The sequence below is a fragment of the Eurosta solidaginis genome, chromosome 2 (assembly GCF_040869045.1).
Source record: "Eurosta solidaginis isolate ZX-2024a chromosome 2, ASM4086904v1, whole genome shotgun sequence".
NCBI classification, from domain to species: domain Eukaryota; kingdom Metazoa; phylum Arthropoda; class Insecta; order Diptera; family Tephritidae; genus Eurosta; species Eurosta solidaginis.
Genome location: NC_090320.1, coordinates 30,350,957 through 30,373,678, shown reverse-complemented (window position 1 = coordinate 30,373,678; position 22,722 = coordinate 30,350,957). Strand labels below are relative to the sequence as shown.

Here is a 22,722-nt window from a genome sequence, read left to right as displayed (position 1 = left end):
ATAATTTTATATAACCAAACGCAACAGCCGAAATCGAATATACCGGTAAGCTCCAGGTTATACATGTGTCATATATATATGTGTATACCAACTATTTTGTATTATACGCCAGTATGACTGGCTTCAGACCATTATCTATATATTTAAATTTTCATAGAGTTTGACCGGTTATGTTGACAATTACTCTTTTGAATGAATTTCTAAAGATTCTTCTGGATTTTTCTGAATTAAGTTTTTTCATAATCTGCTTATTTTCTTAAATTTTCTAGATTTTCATATAATATATTGCAAATTTATTTAATTTTGGCAAAATTGAGAAAAGTTTCTTTTTGGAAAGTGGACAAAGGACAGTCCTAATGTGCTTTTTGCTTGGAACTTGGTACATGGGCACCTCTTTCTTTAGGTAATATATAAGATAATTTTCTTTGGGGCGGGGCCGAGCAACATAATCTATGTACGTTTATTTGTGGAGCGATAGATTAATTTTGGGATAAATTTTTTGAAAACCCAATTCGAAAAAAATGTATTTCGCAAGTGGCGAAAACGAAAAGGGAGTCAAGACCGAGATAGGGAGTCGCTCTGGGGAAAAGGGAAGGATGAGGCGATGGAGAGGTTGAGGGAGGAGTAGATTGAGATGGAGGGAAACGGAAAGTTAAAAAAGGAGATAGTAGGTAAAAGCAGGGAAAGCAGAATTAAAGGAGATATACTACAATATAGTGGGAGAGGATGTTAGTGAGAGGGAGGTTGAAGCTGTGGAGAGTAGGAGTGTACGATATAAGTATTTATTTATATATATCTACAGGAAATAGTTCCCACAGATAGGCACAATACATCAAAACAAAATTAAATAAAATAATAATAATTATACAATACAAGAAGTTGATTAAAAAAAAAACAAACAAAAAGTCTTGGCACCTTAAATACATTTAAATAATAATTACAAAAATATACTGTATACTTATTAACTCATTCAAATTCAAAGTCGAAAAGACGTACAGAGGTATAGGGGGTTACACCTTACATATTTTTAGCGTAGTAAGCAGGTACTTTTTAATTCTGAAAATCGGGTCGAAAGCATCCAAGTTTTTGCAATGATTATTGAAATCATGACAAATGCCACGAAGTGGGTCATGCATTTCGAAGTTCGATCTGTATGTAATTATATGCAGTTGTTGAAAATACCTAGGCGGTCTGACAGGCACATTGAACTTAATTTCGCCAAGCAGAAATGGGCTAGCTATCATCCTTATTAAGAGTTTTACTATAAATCAGACATTAAGCATCTCCCTACGGCTCTGTAATGTAGGGAACTGTAATAGTTTTAACCGGCTGCAGTACGGCGGAAGATTCCTTGACGTGTCCCATGGCAAGTCTTACAAAGCAAAAAGCAAAAACTGTTTTTGGACCGATTCCAGTTTATCGCAGTGAATCTGATAACGTGGGCTCCATATTATCGAAGCATATTCCAATATTGGCCTCACCAATGATGTAAACAGAGCTTTAGTAACGTACAGATCATTAAATTCTTTAGGCCACCTTTTCACGAACGCCAAAGTACCTTTAGCCCTAACGCAAGTTTCTATATGTAATCTAAAATCAATATGGTGCAAATCATAGATGTTAAGTAATGATTAGCTAATGCTAATGATTGCTAATTAACCTTCATTTACGAAATTCTCTAATTCATTAAACAATTAGAAATAGTCAACGAATTCCCATTAGATAATTGAAATTTTTTTTCTAATGGTAAATCTAATTGCAATTAGTTGCCATTAGCAAAAAAAATTGGGTTACCTTTACAATTAGAAATGTAGTTGACTTCTGCTAATGCAATTAGATATTCAATTAGCTCGAATTAGAATAAATTATTTTGATAAAGATACATTTTTTTCTAAGAATGATTGAAGTGAACGAATAATGAAGTAAATAAATATAAATAATTGATTCTAATTCGACCTAATTGAATATATAATTGCATTAGCAGAAGTCAACTACATTTCTAATTGTAAAGGTAACCCAATTTTTTTTGCTAATGGCAACTAATTGCAATTAGATTTACCATTAGAATAAAAATTTCAATTATCTAATGGGAATTAGTTGACTATTTCTAATTGTTTAATGAATTAGAGAATATAAACCAATTGCATCAATTACTAATTCTAATTGCAATTTAACATGTATGTTGCAAATCACCTATTTTAATAATAACTTTATTAAACGGAAACACAACTGAAAAGAACTGACACTTCAATTAAACTAAATAAAATGTAAGGCGCGATAACCTCCGAAGAGGTCTAAGGTCGAGCTTCTCTTCCAATTTGCATCGTGCTCCTCTTGATTTTCCCTACAAATTGGCCGGACGGGACCTACATGTTTTATGCCGACTCCAAAGGGCATCTGCAAGGCAGATGAGTTTTCACTGAGAGCTTTTCATGGCAGAAATACACCCGGAGCGCTTTCCAAACACTGTCGAGGGGCGACCCCGCTTAGAAAAATTTTATTCTAATTGAAAAACCTTCTTTCTAAAATTTTGATGTTGATTTTCCCGGGGTATGAACCCAGGGCATATGGTGTGGTAGGCGGAGCACGCTACCATCACACCATGGTGGCCGCCGCTTCAATTATTTCCAATTATCTATATACATATATAAAAGAAAGTCGTGTTAGTTACACTACTCATAACTCAAGAACGGATGAACCGATTTGGCTGAAAATTGGTGGAGAGGTAGCTTAGAGCCAGGGAACGGACATAGAATACTTTTTTTATCCCGTTCTGGCTAGGGTCTTGAGATTAAAACGTGGACCTGGGTAATTCTGGGATGTGTTTGTAAAATATGGGTATAAAATGGAAGCTGTTTATGAGTACTTTGTTACTGGGTATTTTTCGTACCCATGGGTAACTAGGGTCTCGAGATATAGGCCAAAACGTGGACCCGAGCACCCCTAGAATGTGTTTATACAATATGGATATCAAATGAAAGCTGTTGATGAGTGCTTTAGTACAGGGTAGTTTTTATACTTATTGGTGACTAGGGTCTCGAGATATAGGTCAAAACGTAGACCCGGGCACCCCTCGAATGTGTTTATACAATATGGATATCAAATGAAAACTGTTGATGAGTGCTTTATTACAGGGTAGCTTTCATACCTATTCGTGACTGGGGACTCGAGATATAGGCCAAAACGTAGACCCGGAAACCCCTAGAATGTGTGTGTAATGTGGAACCGGGTACCCCTAGAATATGTCTATAGAATATGGATAACAAATGAAAGCTGTTGATGATTAATTTAGTAGAGGGTAAAATTCATACCTCTGGGTGACTAGGGTCTCGAAATGTAGGTCAAAACGTGGGCCCGTGAACGCCTAGATAGTGTTTTTACATTTTGGGTATCAAATTGAAGCTGTTGATGAGTGCTTTAGTACGGGGTAGTTTTCATACCTAATGGTGACTAGGGTCTCGAGATATAGGCCAAAACGTGAATCAGGGTAACACTAGGATGTGTTTTTACATTATGGGTACCAAATTGAAGCTGTGATAAATGCCTTAGGAGAGGGTAGTTTTCATAACTATTGGTGACTAGGGTCTCGAGATATAGGCCAAAACGTGGATCAGGGTAACACTAGGATGTGTTTTCACATTATGATTATCAAATTGAAGCTGTTGATGTGTGCTTTAGTGCAGAGTAATTTTTATATGGCTGGGTGACTATGGTCTCGAGATATAGGCCAAAACGTGGAGCCGGATACCCCTAGAAGGTGTGTGTAATATGGATAGCAAATGAAAGCTGTTGATGTGTGCTTTAGTACAGAGTACTTTTTATATCGCTGGGTGACTAAGGTCTTGAGATATAGGCCATAACGTGGACCCGGATACCGCTACAATGTGTGTGTAATATGGATATCAAATGAAAGGTGTTGATGTGTGCTTTAGTAAAGAGTAATTTTTATATCGCCGGGTGACTAGGGTCTTGAGATATAGGCCAAAACGTGGACCCGGGTACCCCTAAAATGTGTGTGTAATATGGATATCAAATGAAAGCTGTTGCTGAGAGCTTTAAAGTAATTTCCATTGCCATATTCGATTTAGTCGCATCAACCTGGCAAAACTGATAAATAAGCATGCGAAGCCGAAATAAAGACATGAATTAATAATACCCACATACCTATATACATATGTACGTCCTATTCGATTTGCCTGAAATTTGGTGTATTAATTTGCCTGTATTAGTATTTACGATCCCTTTTTCCGGGAACTAGACCAGAGACGGACTGGGACTGGGATTAGGACTAGGACTGGGGCTGAGACTCGGAGTGGGACTGGGACTCGGAATAGGGCTGGAACAAACTACATACCACCCTCTGGGACTGGCAATAAGTGCTGAAGAATGAGAAGAACTTGAAAGAAGAGAAAAGAGGGAAGGAGAAGGAGACTGAGAAAGAGATACCGTGAGACGAAATAGAGATAGATGAATAGAAAAAGACGGAGGGAGGAGTGAATAAGAGGATTAAGAAAAATAGAAGAGGGGGAGGCAGAGTTAGACGGAAAACGCTTATTAAGATGTATGCAGATAGACCAAATTTATGGCAGAACAACGTCTGCCAGTGAAAAACCAAAACTAAAACGTCTTTTCCAAGATATTCTTATAATGGACTTGCTGATGTTTGAGATCTCTGATGAAAATAGTATATTTGAAAGGTTGCATTCCTTTAAGTATGCAGCGTTTACACCATGAAATAATCGCGTAAATATATACAAATTGTGTAAAGAAGTTTTCACACAAAATTTGACAGTTTTATTCGTTTACATAGTTTAAAATGCATTTATATGGTTAAATTAGTCAATAGTTAAGAGTCAATACTAAAGACTACAAAAGAATTATAAAACCTAATTATGTATTAAAATGCGAGCATAAGTGGACAAATTTCCAATGACGAAACTAATTATAACAAATTAATTCATAGAAGAGTATTGTTACAGCAGTAAATAAACACATTTATCTACATAACTTTATCGAAAATATTTATTACATACACAAAAATGCTTCCAAAACTAAACGAAAATTGTCGCATTGCACCCTGTCCAAAACATTAACAGTTTATCATTTATTTAAGTTCACTTTCCACCTGAATTGATAGCTTATTGTTAAGCGATTGTAAGTTGTCTATAATTGACTACATGGCACGAAATCAATCATTTCTCATGCCAATGAATAACTAATACGCCTAATAGGTTGCGTATACGCCATGGCATGCCACGTGGAAATGGCAAGCGCGTGGGAAGCACTACAATATTTGGATTGTTTTTTTTTTTTTTAGTTTTTCTAAAGCTGAACTGAAAACAATTTTAAAGAGAGAGAGGCGATGTGAGTAATATCGATCGCTGCATGCAAACATTTATCTAAATAAATAGTGAAATATGCGAAGTGCTTTCTTCAAAGGCGCCACTTAAGGACATTAGAAGTTTTTTCATAAAATTTTTATTTAAATTAAATTTGCTGTCCAATTTGCTTTTGAATTTTAATGCACTTAGGTGTGGGTGTGACAATTTCATGACTTGATAAATTGAGCTATTTAAATGTGCGTGTTTTACTTAGAAATTTAAATATTCCACTTAAATGAAAGCTTTTAGAATGAATAATTATCAGTTTTTTTTTGTTCAAAGACTTCAAAAAGGTTTCTTGAACCTAAACTTTGAGTTTAGCATAGCCTTATGGTTTCGGATGTGATTTTTCATCATATGCTGGTATTTCGCTTCGAGGTGCGTTCTCGCTTCGGTTCCGATTGCTATATTGTATTCGGTTTCTATCTCAATTTCGAATTCGGTTTCAGTTCCAGTTTCAGTTCGAAAATCGGTTCCGATTTCAATTCAGATTTCGGTTTCAATTCCGATGTCGGTTTCAGCTCCCAATTCCATTTACATTTTGGCGTGCATTTTCTTTTCCGTTTTTATTCTGGTTTCCGTTCCCAATTCGGATTCGTTGCCGGCTTCGTTCCGATTTCAGTTCTCTATTAGGTTTCGAATTATTCAGTTTCGTTTCAGTTCAAAATTCGGTTTAGTTCCAGTTTTAGTTCTTTATTAGATTTTATTCCGTTTCAAGCTCCTTTTTCAGTTTTGTTCCGGTTTCCTTTCCCAGTTCGGTTTCGTTCCAGTTTCAGCTTCTTATCAGTTTTAATTTATGTTCCATTCCGATTTTAGTTACCACTTCGGCTTTGCTTCGTTTTCAGCTCCCTATTCGATTTTGTTCCCGTTTAAGTTCGGAAGTCGGTTTCATCCGGTTTCCGTTCCTAATTTGGTATCAGTTCCTTATTCTATGAAAGTTCCTTACACCATTTCAGTCTTTTTCGGTTTCGCTAATCAACTCTGTTCTATTCCGGTTACAGTTCCTTATTCGGTTAGAGTTCCTTATTCCATTTCATTTCTTTTTCGGTTTCAGTTCCTTATTCCGTTTTGTTCTGGTTTCATTCCCGATTCTGCTCCGTTCCGATTTCATTCCCTATTCGGGTTTGCCGAGTTTAGTTCCCAATTCGGTTTCGTTCCCGGTTTAGTTCCTTATTTAGTCTCAGTTCCATATTCGTTTTCAGTTCCTTATTTGGTTTCAGTTCCATATTTGGTTTCGTGCCGGTTTCGGTTCATTATCCGGTTTTATTACCCATTTCGATTCCGTTCTGTTTTGGGTTCCTTATTCAGAGCCGTTTTGGGTTTAAGTTCTGAATTTAGAAGCGTTCCGGTTTCAATTCCTTATTCGGTTTTGTTCCGGCTTAATATGCAGCTCAGGTTCGCGTGCTGATTTCAATATCTTAAAACGAACCATTTTATTGAGGTATTACTCAAACCAATTTATTTCGGATACTACTGGCACGATTCCTAAAAGGTTTCTGATTCGAAAAAGTTCTTGAAATGTTTATACAATGTTTGTTGAAATTTCATAAAGCTTCAGCATATCTTCGATATTTTCGTAAAACTGTCTTTGGATAATTGTCAAAAACCCTTTAAATCACTTCAAAGATTTTTATCGGATTTTTTGTATCGAATCAGCAAATATAGCAATTCATTTAATCGAGCTTGCATCTTGACGAGAAACCCAGCAGATAGGAATGAATTCGAGGATTTGTGACACATTGAGGCCAAATACGAAGGGCTCCGTGGTAATTCCCGAACTTATATGTTCAATTATCTTTAATTATATTTGTTTTGGAAACAAACAGGTTCCTGCAGTGTGCAATCTTCAGAGTAATTTTTCGTTCTGGCCTGAAGATGCCGAAATAACTTATAAGACAATAGAAGGCTAAGGAGCGTTTTCGCATCGTGCGAATTATTACGAGCGAAAATATTTCGTTTTAAGTCGTCCTAAAAGCTAAATTTATTTAAATCGTTATTTTCAGTATATTAACATACGTGTCCCAGTTAAAATCATGAAACATCTCATTGCCTTATTTTTGCGTAATTTGTTTAACTGATTCTACGAACAGAGCATTTTTGTTTCCCACGTACTTCATATTCCGATTGCGAAACGTTTACAACCCAACAACAAGCAGCCTCGATTTGCGTATATATCAATCTACCATCTTGAATACATAAGTATCTCTGCCTACTCTGATGGCAATTGCTATCTTTTTCAATATTTACATGGAATTGAAGTCAATTCGTACTTCAAATTACTCTGTGAGCTGTTGTGCTACTTAAAATAAAAGATGTGGCGTCATCAGTCGTCCATATAGCGGTAAAGCGCTTAAAATATATGTGAATATGTGCACTTATGTCTATAACAGGTAGTTAATGCAAATAAATGTCATGACAGGTGGGGTTTTGTAAGTTCGAAAATTTCGACATCAAAATAAAAGAGAAATGTAAATAAATTTTGCATGTTAAATTTCCATTTTTATTTGTTATCAGTCGCTCTTAAAACTTACTAGATGTGTTGGTAACGGTGAGAGTATAGATAAATAAGTATGGGGCATTCTGTGCCAAATTTCTACTTATCATCATAAGGTCAACCTGTGTATCAAGTTTCACCACGTTATTTATCTGGCGTGGTTGCCAATCTATTTTGTTATTGATCGTTGGTATTAAATAATCGAATTTTTCAATTTTTCGAAATTTCTAAATCGATTTTTTTAAGATGGCAAGGTCTATATACAATAGCAAGGACTACCTCCGTGCCAAATTTCAATATGAAATCTACGCATATTCATATGGCTTAAACACTTTTAAATTGTCTTCTTCTAAATGTGGGCAGCACCATGCCTCTTTCCCAAAATTTCACCAAATTAATTTTTGTAGCCATGAAGGCAACCCATAAATCAAATTTGGCAATAATATATTGTATATTTTAATTTTTCCATGTTCCCATATTTATTATACTCAGCTGAGCAGAGCTCACAGAGTATATTAACTTTGTTCGCATAACGGTAATCCGTAACGGCATAAACTAATCGAAATTGATATAGACTTCTATATATCAAAATGATCTGGGCGAACAAAGAAATTTATTTAGCCATGTCCGTCCGTCCGTAAACACGACAACTTGAGTAAATTTTAAGATATCTTGATGAAATTTGGTACGTAGGTTCCTGGGCACTCATCTCAGATCGCTATTTAAAATGAACGAAATCGGACTATAACCACGCCCACTTTTTCGATATCGAAAATTTCGAAAAACCGAAAAAGTGCGATAATTCATTACCAAAGACGGATGAAGCGATGAAACTTGGTAGGTGAGTTGAACTTATGACGCAGAATAGAAAATTAGTAAAATTTTGAACAATGGGCGTGGCACCGCCCACTTTTAAAAGAAAGTAATTTAGAAGTTTTCCAAGCTGTAATTTGGCAGTCGTTGAAGATATCATGATGAAATTTGGCAGGAACGTTACTCCTATTACTATATGTATGCTTAATAAAAAATTAGCAAAATGGGATGACGAACACGCCCACTTTTTTAAACAAAATTTTTAAGTCAAATTTTAACAAAAAATTGAATATATTTAAAGTATTTAAGTAAATTATGTAAACATTCAACTCCAGTAATGATATGGTGCAACAAAATATAAAAATAAAATAAATTTTCAAAATGGGCGGGTCTCTGCCCTTTTTCATTTAATTTGCCTAGAATACTTTTAATGCCATAAGTCGAACAAAAATTTACCGATACTTCTGAAATTTGATAGGGGCATAGACTCTATGACGGTTGAAGCCACGACCAATTTTTATACACAGTCGACCGTCTGTCCTTCCGCTCGGCCATTAACACGATAACTTGAGCAAAAATCGACATATCTTTACTAAACTTAGTTCATGTACTTATCTGAACCCCCTTTATCTTGGTATAAAAAATGGCCGAAATCCGACTATGACCATGCACACTTTTTCGATATCGAAAATTATGAAAAATGAAAAAAATGCCATAATGCTATACCAAATATGAAAAAAGTAATGAAACATGGTAATTGGATTGCTTTATTGACGCAAAATATAACTTTAGAAAAAACTTTGTAAATTGGGTGTGACACCTACCATATTGAGTAGAAGAAAATGAAAAAGTTCTGCAGGGCGAAATCAAAAGCCCTTGGAATCATGGCAGGAATACTGTTCGTGGTATTACATATATAAATAAATTAGCGGTACCCGACAGATAATGTTTTGGGTCACCCTGATCGACATTTTGGTCGATATCTCGAAAACGCCTTCATATATACAACTAAGGGCCACTCCCTTTTAAAACCCTCATTAATACCTTTAATGTGATACCCATATCGTACAAACGCATTATAGAGTCACCCCTGGTCCACATTTATGGCGATATCTCGAAAAGGCGTCCATCTATAGAACTAAGAATCACTCCCTTTTAAAATACTCATTACTACCTTCCATTTGAAACCCATGTCATACAAACACATTCCAGGGTTACCCTAGGTTAATTTTTCTAAATGGTGATTTGCCCTTATTTTGTTTATCTCCAAAGCTCTCAGCTGAGTATGCAATGTTCGGTTACACCCGAACTTAGCCTTCCTTACTTGTTTTTTTTTTTTTGAAAGTGGGCGTGGTCGCAGTAGATTTTGTTAATTTTATTTATATTAGCGAAAAAAAAAACAAACATGCCAAATTTCAGCAAGACATCTTCAACGACTTATGTTTTACAGCTTCAAACGCTTTTGATTTGTTTCTTTAAAATGTGGGCGGTGCCACGCCTATTTTCCGAATTTTTACCAAAACTTTTATGTCATACGCTTAACGGATGAATTTTTATCATTCCGTCTGTCTTTTGAAATGAATTATATTATTTTTAAATTTTTTTAAACGAATATAGAAAAAATGGGCGTAGTTTTAGTTCGATTTTGCCTATTTTAAACTAACCTATTTAGTGTCCAGATAAGCCAGTATTCCAAATTTCGTAAAGATATCTAAATTTGTATCTTAGTTATCCTGTTCACGGACGCACGGACGAACATAACTCAATGAAAATCTTGTTCGATCCGGATAATTTCGATGTAATGAAGTTTATATCTATATCGACTTCTTATGCCATTACGTACTACCGTTATCCAATTAAAGTGATAATACCCTTGTGTATAAGTAAACGCTGGGTATAAAAATCGATCCACTAACTAGAAATAAGCCAGTCCCAACCAAATTCGTAGTCTAAATAGAAGTCCTTGCCATAACTGTAATAATCATTTTAACAGTGATTCCATTTATATTTTCTTTTCTTCATTGTTCTTTATTACTATCCTTCTACTTCTTTTGTTAATTCTTCTTTTCACTTTTCTACGGTTTTCTTAATTTTCCCCCTTTTGTATAAAGTTTTCTTCTTTATTTTGCTGCATTAACTGTTTCTTTTGCTTATTTTTTAATTAACTTTTTTGTTTTTGCTCTTACATGATTTATGCTCACTCACTGAGCCTGTCTCATCAACTCAATTGGGCTCAGATAAACACAACCATGTGGTCACACATGACTCGCTGGATGAACCAATATTCTACGCTTAACTATTTCTAACTAACAAATAAATCGCACTGCTGAAAATTCTCGAAATCGAATGTGGTGCGTTTTCATGGAATCACCCATTAACACGAACGTGTAAGTTCAACCGAAACACGCAACCCATATATTGGCACAAGTCGTTCCTTGCTTAAACAGAGAGCGTGTCGTAATTGTCTCCCCGCAGTGTAAACAATAACATGTGGCAGCACAACAGCAAAGCTGTCAAAAATAGGTTAGCTTCCTGTCACATTCAACAATGCCGTACCCTGCCTATCTACCAAGAGTAATTTCGCTACTCAGAATTGCCCTTGCTGTGAGAAATGCATTGTGTTAAAAACAAAAAAATTTATGTAAGGCGCGATAACCTCCGAAGAGATCTAAGGCCGAGCTTCTCTTCCAATTTGCGCCGTGCTTCTTTTGATTTTCCCTACAAATTGGCCGGACGGGACCTACATGTTTTATGCCGACTCCGAACGGCATCTGCAAGGCAGATGAGTTTCCACTGAGAGCTTTTCATGGCAGAAATACACCCGGCACGCTAGCCAAACACTGCGGAGGGGCGACCCCGCTTAGAAAAATTTTCTTCTAATTTAAAAACCTTATTTCTACAATTTTGATGTTGCTTTGCCCGGGTGCGAACCCAGGGCATACGGTGTGGTAGGCGAAGCACGCTACCATCACACCACGGTGGCCTTGACTTTATTTATTTTTATTGTTATATCAAATTATTTGCGTTTGTGTTACAAAAACATTTGAGCTCATTGTTTCAAGGATGTATTACAAGAGCTTTTGTGCATTTGTGAATATTAAATGACAGTCGAAACGTAGTTTTACATACATACATATATAATTGTTTACACTCCAACTTACCTACACCACATGTCACCGAATATTGTGTTGTTGCTGTTGTTTCCCAATTGTAAAGTGGCTGCGAACAGGTGGTGCTATCGCCACCACAAACTCCACAACTGTCGATTTTTTTCGTTGAACCGATTTTTAAATCGCAGCCAACGCGCTAAAAAGAGAGATGAGGAAATGATGAAATAAAAAGTGTGAAGAAAATATTGTCTTTTTAATAGATAATAATTTATTTCAATATGATAAAAATATAAACAAACTTCCATATACAGTAAGTATATTTAACGACAATATTTCGATGCATAGTTTAAGGCGTGTAGAAAATAGCAGCTAGTCTCTTATATTATTCATTATACTTTAGGTAATAGAGATTTTCAAAACAAATTAAAAACAACCAATTTTTTTAGTATATAAGAGGAATCCCGATTTCAAGTGATTCTTCAGCAGAATCTAAACTACTTTTGATTTTTGATTTGATCCGCCATTCAAATCAAAGATACTTTTTATTATTTTAAGTGTCTTTGATGGGGATATCTCGCCTAGCACTCACTGGCGTTATCCCAAAACTTCGACTTTTAAATGCTTGCACCCTCCCACCCATGCTGGGGTGGAACCTTCTCGTGGTGATTTCCCTTTCACTCCATACTCCCACCGTTAACGGGTTTCGTCTTTCATTCAGGGCCAATTTTTTGATGGAGCAGGGGCTACTCTGTAGCCCAAGACCGACTATACATGACGAAGAGTCACTCCCTATATAAGGTGCTTTCCTTTATCGAATATGGTGGATTTAGAGAGGACAACACGATAAACGGTTCCGAAGATGAATGGAACTACGTTGCCTTATTACGGTGTCCTCCAGATACCTGGCGCGCCCTGGTTGTAATTAGTCTTACTGGGATATTTGGGGCTATGTCTCAGCTGACCTACTTTTCCCTATACTCGTGGGTACATTTATGGATTTAAATACAAATTCTTATACCAAATCTAGAGCTGGGCAGACTTCACTTCACTTGTTATCACTAAACCGGTAAATACTCTGTCCACTGACAACTAGCACAAAGAGTGCCTCAAAGCGGAGTTATGAGCAGTGAGATGGCGGACACATTAACATAACTTTAAAATTTATGGGCGTGTTACAGTGGCGTACCAGGAACTGCGCCACCAGCGACCTTGCGAGAAAAGATGCTGGGAAGACTAAGCATTGACGTAATGCTTATTTTGCCTTGAAACCTTATGCAAGACTTCTTAATCGACGATTTACCGAACCCATACCCTGCGGAAACGGAGGCCAATCTGCGCTATATAAAATAGATGGTATCCTCAGATTCTTATGCACCCTGCATAAAATTTCTATAGTCTGGCTGAATCCGAAATGGGTCGCAAAGGAATATGCGACAATAGCCAGTTTTTATATCTTTGTGCGGTTTGGAGTGGTCCCTTGTTTTGAACACATCGCATTTTGAGCCCATTTGTACCTGTAGCCCGAACGGGTAGTGAAAGAGTGGTCTCTTTGTACCCCTACGGGTTGTGACAGGCAGGTCCTTTTTGTAACCCTACAGGTAAAAAAAAAACCCTACAGGTACTGTCAGATAAATCCTCGCGACAGACGAATCCTTGGCGTAGTTTCCTTGACGTAGATGTCCAATCTGACAGATCTTTGCAACGTCCACGTAGAAAATAAGGTTGCCGAAGATTTGTAGGTGATAGTGCCTATTTCGAGAGGTGAAAATCCTGGAAATACTAAGGAGATAGCTGTTAGGTCACACCAAAGCTCATTAGTTGGTGGTCCCTGTTACAATTATAGTGCAGTCATCGGCGTAGAACACATTGGTAACTCCTTTTGGTGTGGAAGGTGCTCAGCTGAGTATAATAATCACAATCGGCGGTCCCATTTCTTTTCGTAATAAGATATTTCTATTTACTGCCGATTTGTGGCAGTAAACACAGAAAATGATGTAAGCTCGTATTAAATGTGTTTTATTACCGTACAAAAAACGCAAGAAAAAATCTTTCAAGATTACGCAATGTGGCACGTTTCCATGTGTGTAAAGCTGAATATAATACCATAAGTAATTACTCGTATATTTATGCTAAACAGCTATCCTTTCCAAAATCGTACAGATTCAGGTTTGAAGATGATTTATTTATACGCCTAAAAGTAGGCAAACAAATATTTGCTTTGCAACATTAAAGGAAAGCACATATGCAAGAATATTTTACGTGATTTCATTTGTATTTTTCAGGGATGCACCTTAACGTTAAGCTAATCGTTTATCAAAAAAATTCCACCGTTTCCGTTGAAACACTTCGAAATATTATCGATAAAGAAATTATCAAGATAAATTGTATCTCGTTTTTAACCGAAACGAAAAGCTTTCGTTAACGTTAAAAACGTTAACAAAAACGTGATACTTTATGTTTGAATTGTGCTGGCAATGCTATAGCCATGGTGAAGCCGTTAGGTGCTAACAACGAGCGCACATACACACACAAACTCCATGTAATTTGTTTGTGTAATTCGTTGGTGGTAATGTCAAAAATACTCTGAGAAATGTTCGTACTGTCAAAATTCATGAGAAAAGTTGCAATCAGCTTGGCTAATGCTTTCACCTTTAATGACTCCGCCATCAATCAGCTTTGCCAGCATAGTTTGAAATTAATAATCAACATAAACGATTTGATTTCGTTTTGATATGGCAGAAAACGAAACGAAATCATTTCGTTAATTTGACGTTCTTAACGTTAATAAACGAAACGAAATGACTTTGTTTCGTTTATTAACGTTAATTATCGTAACGAAATGATATCGGTTCGTTGGTTAAGCATGCCTGGTATTTTTGGCTGTCTGGGTAATTCCTTTAAGCCTAACAACTAATAAAAATATATGCATGCGAAAAAACTTTAGTATATTTATTACGAATGCATGCTATCACGTCATCGTAGTCACAGTTAAACATAGCTTAAAATATCTTAAGCTCTCTAGACGCTCATTTGTCCTTTTTTTCTCGTGCCTGCCAAATAACTGCAGAAGCTTTTATTTAATTAAATTTTTTTCACTGCTTCATTAACTCAACACCCACAAGTTGTACTCGTTAAAAAAAAAAAATAAATGTAAGGCGCGATAACCTCCGAAGAGATCTATGGCCGAGCTTCTCTTCCAATTTGCGTCGTGCTCCTCTTGATTTTCCCTACAAATCGGCCGGACGGGACCTACATGTTTTATGCCGACTCCGAACGGCATCTGCAAGGCAGATGAGTTTTCACTGAGAGCTTTTCATGGCAGAAATACACCCGGAGCGCTTGCCAAACACTGCCGAGGGGCGACCCCGCTTAGAAAAATTTTCTTCTAATTGAAAAACCTTATTTCTAAAATTTTGATGTTGCTTTGCCCGGGGTGTGATCCCAGGGCATACGGTGTGGTAGGCGGAGCACGCTACCATCACACCACGGTGGACGCCAGTTGTACTCGTTTAACTGACATAATTTTAGGCGCTGATTTTTTCTAATATATTTTTGTTACTCACCTGGCATTTTCCTTGTATGCACATATCTAGGCTACCCGTGCGACAGCGTGTGCCATCTTGCACGCGCGCTGATAACTGTACAATTACATGATCATCATAGTGCTCAGGATCTTCTACGCCTTCATTCTCGTTTGAAGAGCTGTCTCCCAAATGTAAATGCGCCGGGCGACCTCTGAAATTACAATAAAAAAAAGTATGAGTAAACTTTAAGCGCTTTCGTTGTTTTTACTGAAGTGTGAAAAGTTGGATATTAAACGAGGGTTAGAAGTTTCTAAATACCCAGCGTCTTGAAGTTGCTTCATTTTGAATTCTTTAAATATCTTAAAAATTGCTTGGAAGATTTTGTACTTTGTCCCCTAATTGGTCATTAGACTTCCAAAGTTGGCTGATTACTTTTGACCGCACGGAAAGTATTTAGATAAAAATTGCATCCTTTTGGGAGTTCATGACTTCTGAAAATCTAGTTTTACTGTGATAGAAATATATTATTTTGAATAAAGTATAGGTGAGATTGCTCCTCGTATAAGGATTGTGATATTTTGTTTTTTAGTTTCCCAGTGCAATCCCCCAGATACTGTAGATAGTATTTTTTTTGCTTTTTTTTTTTTTTTGTATTATACACAAAATCTTGAAATTTTGAGATATTTAGCAAAAGGTTTGGTCATTTCGTAATCATGGCTCAACCGATATATTCACGTATATCAACCTCTTTGCTCTGCTTTTGCCAACCATAATTTGTTACTGATGCGCGTGGTTTGAGTAACAATCTATGGATGTGTGCTAGGTTGAACTGGCCGATCAATAAAGACCGCACATTGACTGAATGTGTCCATAGTGTGCTAGTCACGTAAGGTTTTTATATTTAAAGATCGGGTTCAATCGAGTTTGATTTCAAACTTATTTGGGTTTTTGAGCCGATTCTTGTTTTTCTCTTATCACATATGCCTGCGGGAAATATTTCGGTGATTTCCGGACATTCGAAGAAGTCTTAGTTACTTGGCAACCAGTCATAAGAGCTCAAAACTATTATCAGGATCTCATGTATCACTGATACAATTGAGTAGGTGTAGAGCGAGCTCCTCAAAGAACCATATTTTTGTATATTTTTGCTTTAGAAAGAAAATCCCTGAATTTATCATTTCTTGAAAGTCAACAAATACTGCTAAGCTTTAAAGACGACCGCTCCAAGCGCACTTTCAGTCAACGATATTCTTGGAAATTACTGCCAAAAGAGTTTGTAGACCGTCATTCGGATACTTACTCTACGATTGATTGGTTGGTGGAGTACAACTAAACGTAGTGTCTGTGTTCAAAAGCATAGTGAGAGAGTCTCTGAGCCTGAAATGCAAAATTGCGACAATTGATATTTTGATCAAAATACGCAGCCAAGTCTAAGATAATCAGAAATTTTTAAGACCATACATATGTACACGGACCATTCATATGGGCATGTAAGTATTCCGTCATTATGTGTTCTAGATCGGTGCAAAAACGGAGAGAGCTTGGCGTTTTGTTAAATAACTGACCATACGGGAAATGATAGCGAGTAGCATGCCATTTACAGCATCCATATTTTGATAATTGATGAAGCTTTTCGAACAACACATTGTTTTGTCGACCTTAGTATTGGTAAGATTATGGCTGTGTATGTTATTGTGCTTTTGGAGATCATCCGCCAATCACATACCAGGCCGGTCATACTGAAACAGTGGTTTGTGATAGTTAAGCAGGAGCCGTAAGATGCAGTTACACCACTAGCAAATTATGGGATAAGGAGATATTTAAGATAAGAGATGGCCTATTATAAGAAGTTAATTAAGTTTACAAATGCAAAAGATTTGAGGAGTCAAAGAAATTGTTTCGGAAGCAGTCGGACATATTCCGGAGAGTATCGAATTCAGGGTTCAGGATTGTGATTGGACTACCGGTTTCCAGCTATGCGTCCTTGTATAAGAGCTACTCGGACAATCCCAACCCTAAATAGAACTTCCAGAAAGTACCCGGCTATCCTGCTATGACATTAGAGATTCGGATAATAGATCGCACTACCGCCATAAATTAGTGGCCGCTTTTATGTGCGCTATGGCTCATGTAACAAAATTCTCTTGAGGTTTTCACATTTACACGAATTGCATGGATCATAAATTTCACATCGATTTCAGCGCATTCGAACCAGAAAAAAAAACTGGATAGTTGCCAACAAAAACAATTGAAACGAAAGCTGGAACTCCTATTTCCAAGGATGTACGCAATATTTGGTAGCTGGTATATGTATGTGATAATATCCCTTCTTACTCACCTGCATGTTAAAGCGCATGGCTCCACATAGTCGTAGTGTGGTGTCCACGTATAAAGCGTACCATCATACGGTACACCATTGTAGGCTGCATATTGTTGCGCACGAAAGTCTTGTTGCTCCGGACATGATTGCATATTACAGATGCGATAGCGTACGCTTTCACCTTTGCAACCATTTGTGTTATAACAGCGGCGTATTTGTTGCATAATACCACCAACGCAGGTACGTGAACACGTCGACTAATCCGACCAACCAGACCATTGGCCATCTGTGCTGCCAGCACTGCTGGAGGATGAAGATGCCGCTGAATTGCTTTTGGCACCACGCTTTTGCTGCAACATGCACTAAATTAATACATGAGATAAAAAAGACAAAACGAAACAAAAAAAAGGCAAAGAAAACAAAACTGCATAAATGCGGAAGCGCCAAAATGTATGCTTCCGCTACGCTATACTACTACGCATGTTTACTACTACTACGGGAAATTATGTTAGATGAATCAATAAACAGTGGCGTAAGCAGAATATGGGCAAGAGGGGCCAATTGATGCCCATGGTGGATGGTCGGAAACACTTTGGCAAATGATCGCGAGAGTATCCGATCAGCTGAGACTGCCAACGACTGTGGCAAGCAGCATTGATAAGGGTCACGACGACAATTGTCATACCGTTAACAACATGGCGTGCTCGGGCGGTAACGGCTGGCGACGGGTGAACAACGATCTTAATAGCAATCGGAAATCTAGGCTCGGCACCAGCTCAGCGGTAATATCAAAGCGAACACCAGTAGAAAGGCAGTAGACGACGCTGCACTTACCAGCATAGAGCGAGTATTTTGTGTTTCTAGTCATGTTGCTTAGGTAAGCAAAGCAAAATGGTCCATTGATAAATTAGTAAGTTTTCATGAAGCCAGTTCTATTTTCGATTTTCCTTCCTCTACATTTTCGTGTTTTTTTTCTTTCTTTCCACTCTTGCTACATACTTTTTTTTATTTATCCAGCTTCTTCTTTCGCGTCATCTTTGCGTCTATTTTGCTTTAAGCCTCTCCTCTTCCCTTCCCCTCTATTTCGATATCCGGTTTCTTGCCGTATTTCATCAAAACGTTCCAACGCCTAACATGTGTCTGCAATGAAGGTACTGCTCGAACTAACGCCGCCACGCGCACGCTGGTGAACATTTCTTTGCAGGAGGGCTTTGGCAGAGGCAAAGGAATACAATCCCGGAATAAAGAGAGCTTGAAGGAACGATTTTAACTCACCCAACTTCCCAGAGATGACATCAGAAAGCTCATTAAGTTTTAAAAGCTATTTAAATTAGAACTGGGTAACACTTCCAGATTCGAAGCGCTCCATCATGATCACACTTTCATATAGTACGCGGGGATTTTCGGCCCCGAAACCAAGGTATACATACCACTCGAATAATAACCGACCATCTTCCTGGTCGGAGTTGTCGCCGTAATCCATTGTACAGAGTTCAACCTACAACCAACGAGGCTACAGTAATGAGAGAATCATTATTGAATCGTATAAGAGCTAATCACACCATGTGCTTAGCTTGGGTATTGTGCCACAAATAGGCGAACGGAAACGAACAAGCGTACGGGCTGACCATACAGGTAGCGGCCGAAAAGTCTATACAAACCAAAGCGCATCATGGCGATAGGATCTCACTCAATGAGAGAGCGGTTCATGAAGAAGGATGCATGCCTCAGAGAACAATACTGGAGTGAAAGGCCAGAAATGCGGAGGGCAAAGGCAAAGATAGCAGGATACAACGCAAAGCGAATCTTACTCAAAATTCACATACACAAGCTAGGCAAACGGTCTAACAGCATCTGTTGATCCTGTGACAGCGATTATTAGACTGCAGAATGATTTTCGAATGCGATGCCATTGCGTGAAGGCAAAAGATCTTTGGATCACTAAAGTCAGAAAGCAGGCAAGCACCATTTTGGACTGCCTCAGGGAGCTCGTCTTGGCCTAAATGCTTTGAAGAGAATCAGGGCACCGTAGACCTATAGTTCGCAGTATATATCCTCACTATAATCTGTCCGTCTACTTAAGCTCAATGCTGTCAAAATATTGGCCTTCTATAAAGATTTGCCCTTTCTTCAGTTTTTGCAACCTAATTAACCCGAGCTTATATCAACACCGCCCACCTTTTTTCAATAATTCATAAAAAATAGTATCCAGTAGCTTATATGATATCTACCTAAGTATTTAGTAGTTCGGAAAATACTACGCACTTGCATTGTGACATGAGATTCTATATATGTATGTATGTATACTAACCTGGGTCGATTTATATGGACGAAAGTTAACCGATATCGCGCCATCGATTTTTCGATAGGAGTTGGGCTCAGGAAAAAAAGTTCCACTACGCGCACCCAAAAAAATAATTTTCGAGTCTGCGAAAAAAAAGGCGAAAGGGTAAATTTTTCGACCAAATCATTCCCCAAAACCCAAATAATATATATATATATATACTAGCAGACCCGGCAGACGTTGTTCTGCCTTAAATTTGGCCTATCTGCATACATTTTAATAAGCTTTTTCCGTCTAACTCTGCCCTACCCCTCTAAACTTTTTCCTAACCTTTTTATTCACTCCTCCCTCCGCGTTTTTCGCTTCACCACCATCTTCGTCTCATTCTATCTCTTTCTCAGTCTCCTTCTCTCTTTTCTCTTCTCTCAAGTTTTTCTCGTTCTTCTTCATCTCTTATTGCCAGTCCCAGCGGGTGGTATGTATTTTCTTCCAGTACTATTCCGAGTCTCAGCCCCAGTCCCACTCCGAGTCTCAGTCCCAGTCCTAGTCCTAATCCTAGTCCCAGTTCGTCTCTGGTATACTTCCCGGAAAAAAGCATCGTAAATACTAATATAGGCAAATTTATATATGAAATTCCAGGCAAATTGAATAGGACGTATGTAAATAGGTATGTGGGTATTATTAATTCTTGTCTTTATTTCGGCTTCGCATGCATATTCATCAGTTTTGCCAGGTTGATGCGACTAAATCGAATATCACAATGAAATTTAGAGCTCTCAGCAACAGCTTTCATTTGATATCCATAATACACACACATTCTAGGGGTATCCGGGTCCATGTTTTGGCCTATATCCCGAGACCCTACTCACTCAGTAGTGTAAAACTTACTCTGTATTATAGCACACATCACCAGCTTCAATTTGATACCCATAATATAAAAACACATTCTAGGTGTATCCGGGTCCATATTTTGGCCTATATCTCGAGACCGTAGTCACCCAGCGGTGTAAAACTTACTCTGTACTAAAGCATACATCAACAGCTTCAATTTGATACCCATAATGTAAAAACACATTCAGGGGTTACCCTGATCCACGTTTTGGCCTATATCTCGAGACCCTAGCCTCCCAGTTGTATGAAAATTATCCTGTACTATAGCACTCATCAACAGCTTTCATTTGATATCCATATTGTATAAACACATTCTAGGGGTACCCGGGTCTACGTTTTGGGCTATATCTCGAGACGCTAGCCTCCCAGTTGTATGAAAAGTATCCTGTACTATAGCACTCATCAACAGCTTTCATTTGATATCCATATTGTATAAACACATTCTAGGGGTACCCAGGTCCACGTTTTGGTCTATTTCTCGAGACCCTAGTCACCCAGGGTAATGAAAATTACCATGTACTATAGCACTCATCGACAGCTTTCATTTGATATCCATATTGTATAAACACATTCTAGGGGTACCCGGGTCCACGTTTTGATCTCAAGACCTTAGGCACGTAGCGAAAAAAAGGTAGACGTTGGCCGACTCTAAGACCTACCCAATATGCTCACAAAATTTCATGAGAATCGGTTCAGCCGTTTCGGAGGAGTTCAGCCTCTAAAACCGTGACAGAAGAATTTTATATATTAGATATTTTTTTTTTTTTTAACTGTGGTAATAACGCTGGCGATAACAGTTTTTTGAAAAAAAAAATATTTTTTGGGTTTTGGGGAGTGTTTTGGTCGAAAAAATTACCCTTTCACCATTTTTTTTCGCAGGCTCGAAAATTATTTTTTTGGGTATGCGTAGTGGAACTTTTTTTCCTGAGGCCAAATCCTATCGAAAAATCGATGGCGAGATATCGGTTAATAAATCGACCGAGTCTAATGTATACAGATTAAGCGAGGTTCGGATTGTCGGCCGATTGGAACAGATCAAATCGCCTAAATATGTTTGTTTTAATGATTATAGATACATCCTCCCCTCTGCTATTTTGGAGTGCTGCCAATATGATGATGTATATCCGAATATGCATCCGGATATAAGTGGTGTTGGGACTTGAACACCGATTTTCGAGAGCTAAAGTTTCAATGTTTCTTCGAACGGCAATCTAAGTTCTACAGTGCTCGAAAGAACAAGGAAGTTGCACTAATTTTCTTTGAATACTCAATTCGCAATCTCTTACTTTCAAACGCCCTCTCGCACCATTCTGCTACGCCACTGAACTACAATCATGGAATATGTGTTAGTTAATGGTTATGTTCTTATATAATTTAATAATTATGGTTAAAAGTACTAAGTATAACTAAGTATATGTACTTTTCTTCCACTCACTTCGAGTTCATTCTCCAAATCGGAGGCTGTGTTCCACGTATCATCAAAAGCTTGACTGGCATTTAGACGTTTCGCCACAGATGTATTCTCAATGAAAATGGTCATCTGAAAATGGAGGAATAAAAGCAATATATCAGATAGAAGTTGTTGAATAATTAAACAAAAAAGAGAGTGTAAAATTGAGTAGTAAAATTGAGTTCATTCAAAATTAGTCAACAACTTTTGTTGGCTACCGTAAAATTCAGAACTCAGTCAACACTGAGCATCAAAAATACAACAAAACAAAAGAACTTTCTAATACACTCCTACTCAAATGGGCAGGTGATGTTAAAGTACATTACTTTAAATTATTTACACCGTTATTGCACCATTACACCACCGTTACATTTATTGCTCTCACTGCTTGGTTATTTATGCTTGTTGCTTTATTTTTTTTTTGCTTTAGTTGCTTTTCGGTAGCCGCTGCTGGC

The 22,722-nt window shown here is 37.6% G+C and overlaps 1 protein-coding gene across 1 annotated transcript in view; it reads right to left on the bottom strand.

Annotated features, from left to right (window-relative positions):
• Positions 1-17,866, bottom strand: part of LOC137241484 (ADAMTS-like protein 3) — a 127,507-nt gene extending 109,641 nt beyond the window's left edge. The window contains exons 1-3 of the mRNA XM_067769092.1: positions 17,661-17,866; positions 15,362-15,533; positions 11,850-11,994 (exon numbers count right to left, since the gene is read on the bottom strand). Of these exons, the coding sequence (XP_067625193.1) occupies positions 11,850-11,994; positions 15,362-15,533; positions 17,661-17,866 (523 nt within the window). The remainder of the gene's footprint in view (positions 1-11,849; positions 11,995-15,361; positions 15,534-17,660) is intronic.
• Positions 17,867-22,722: the final 4,856 nt, after the last annotated feature.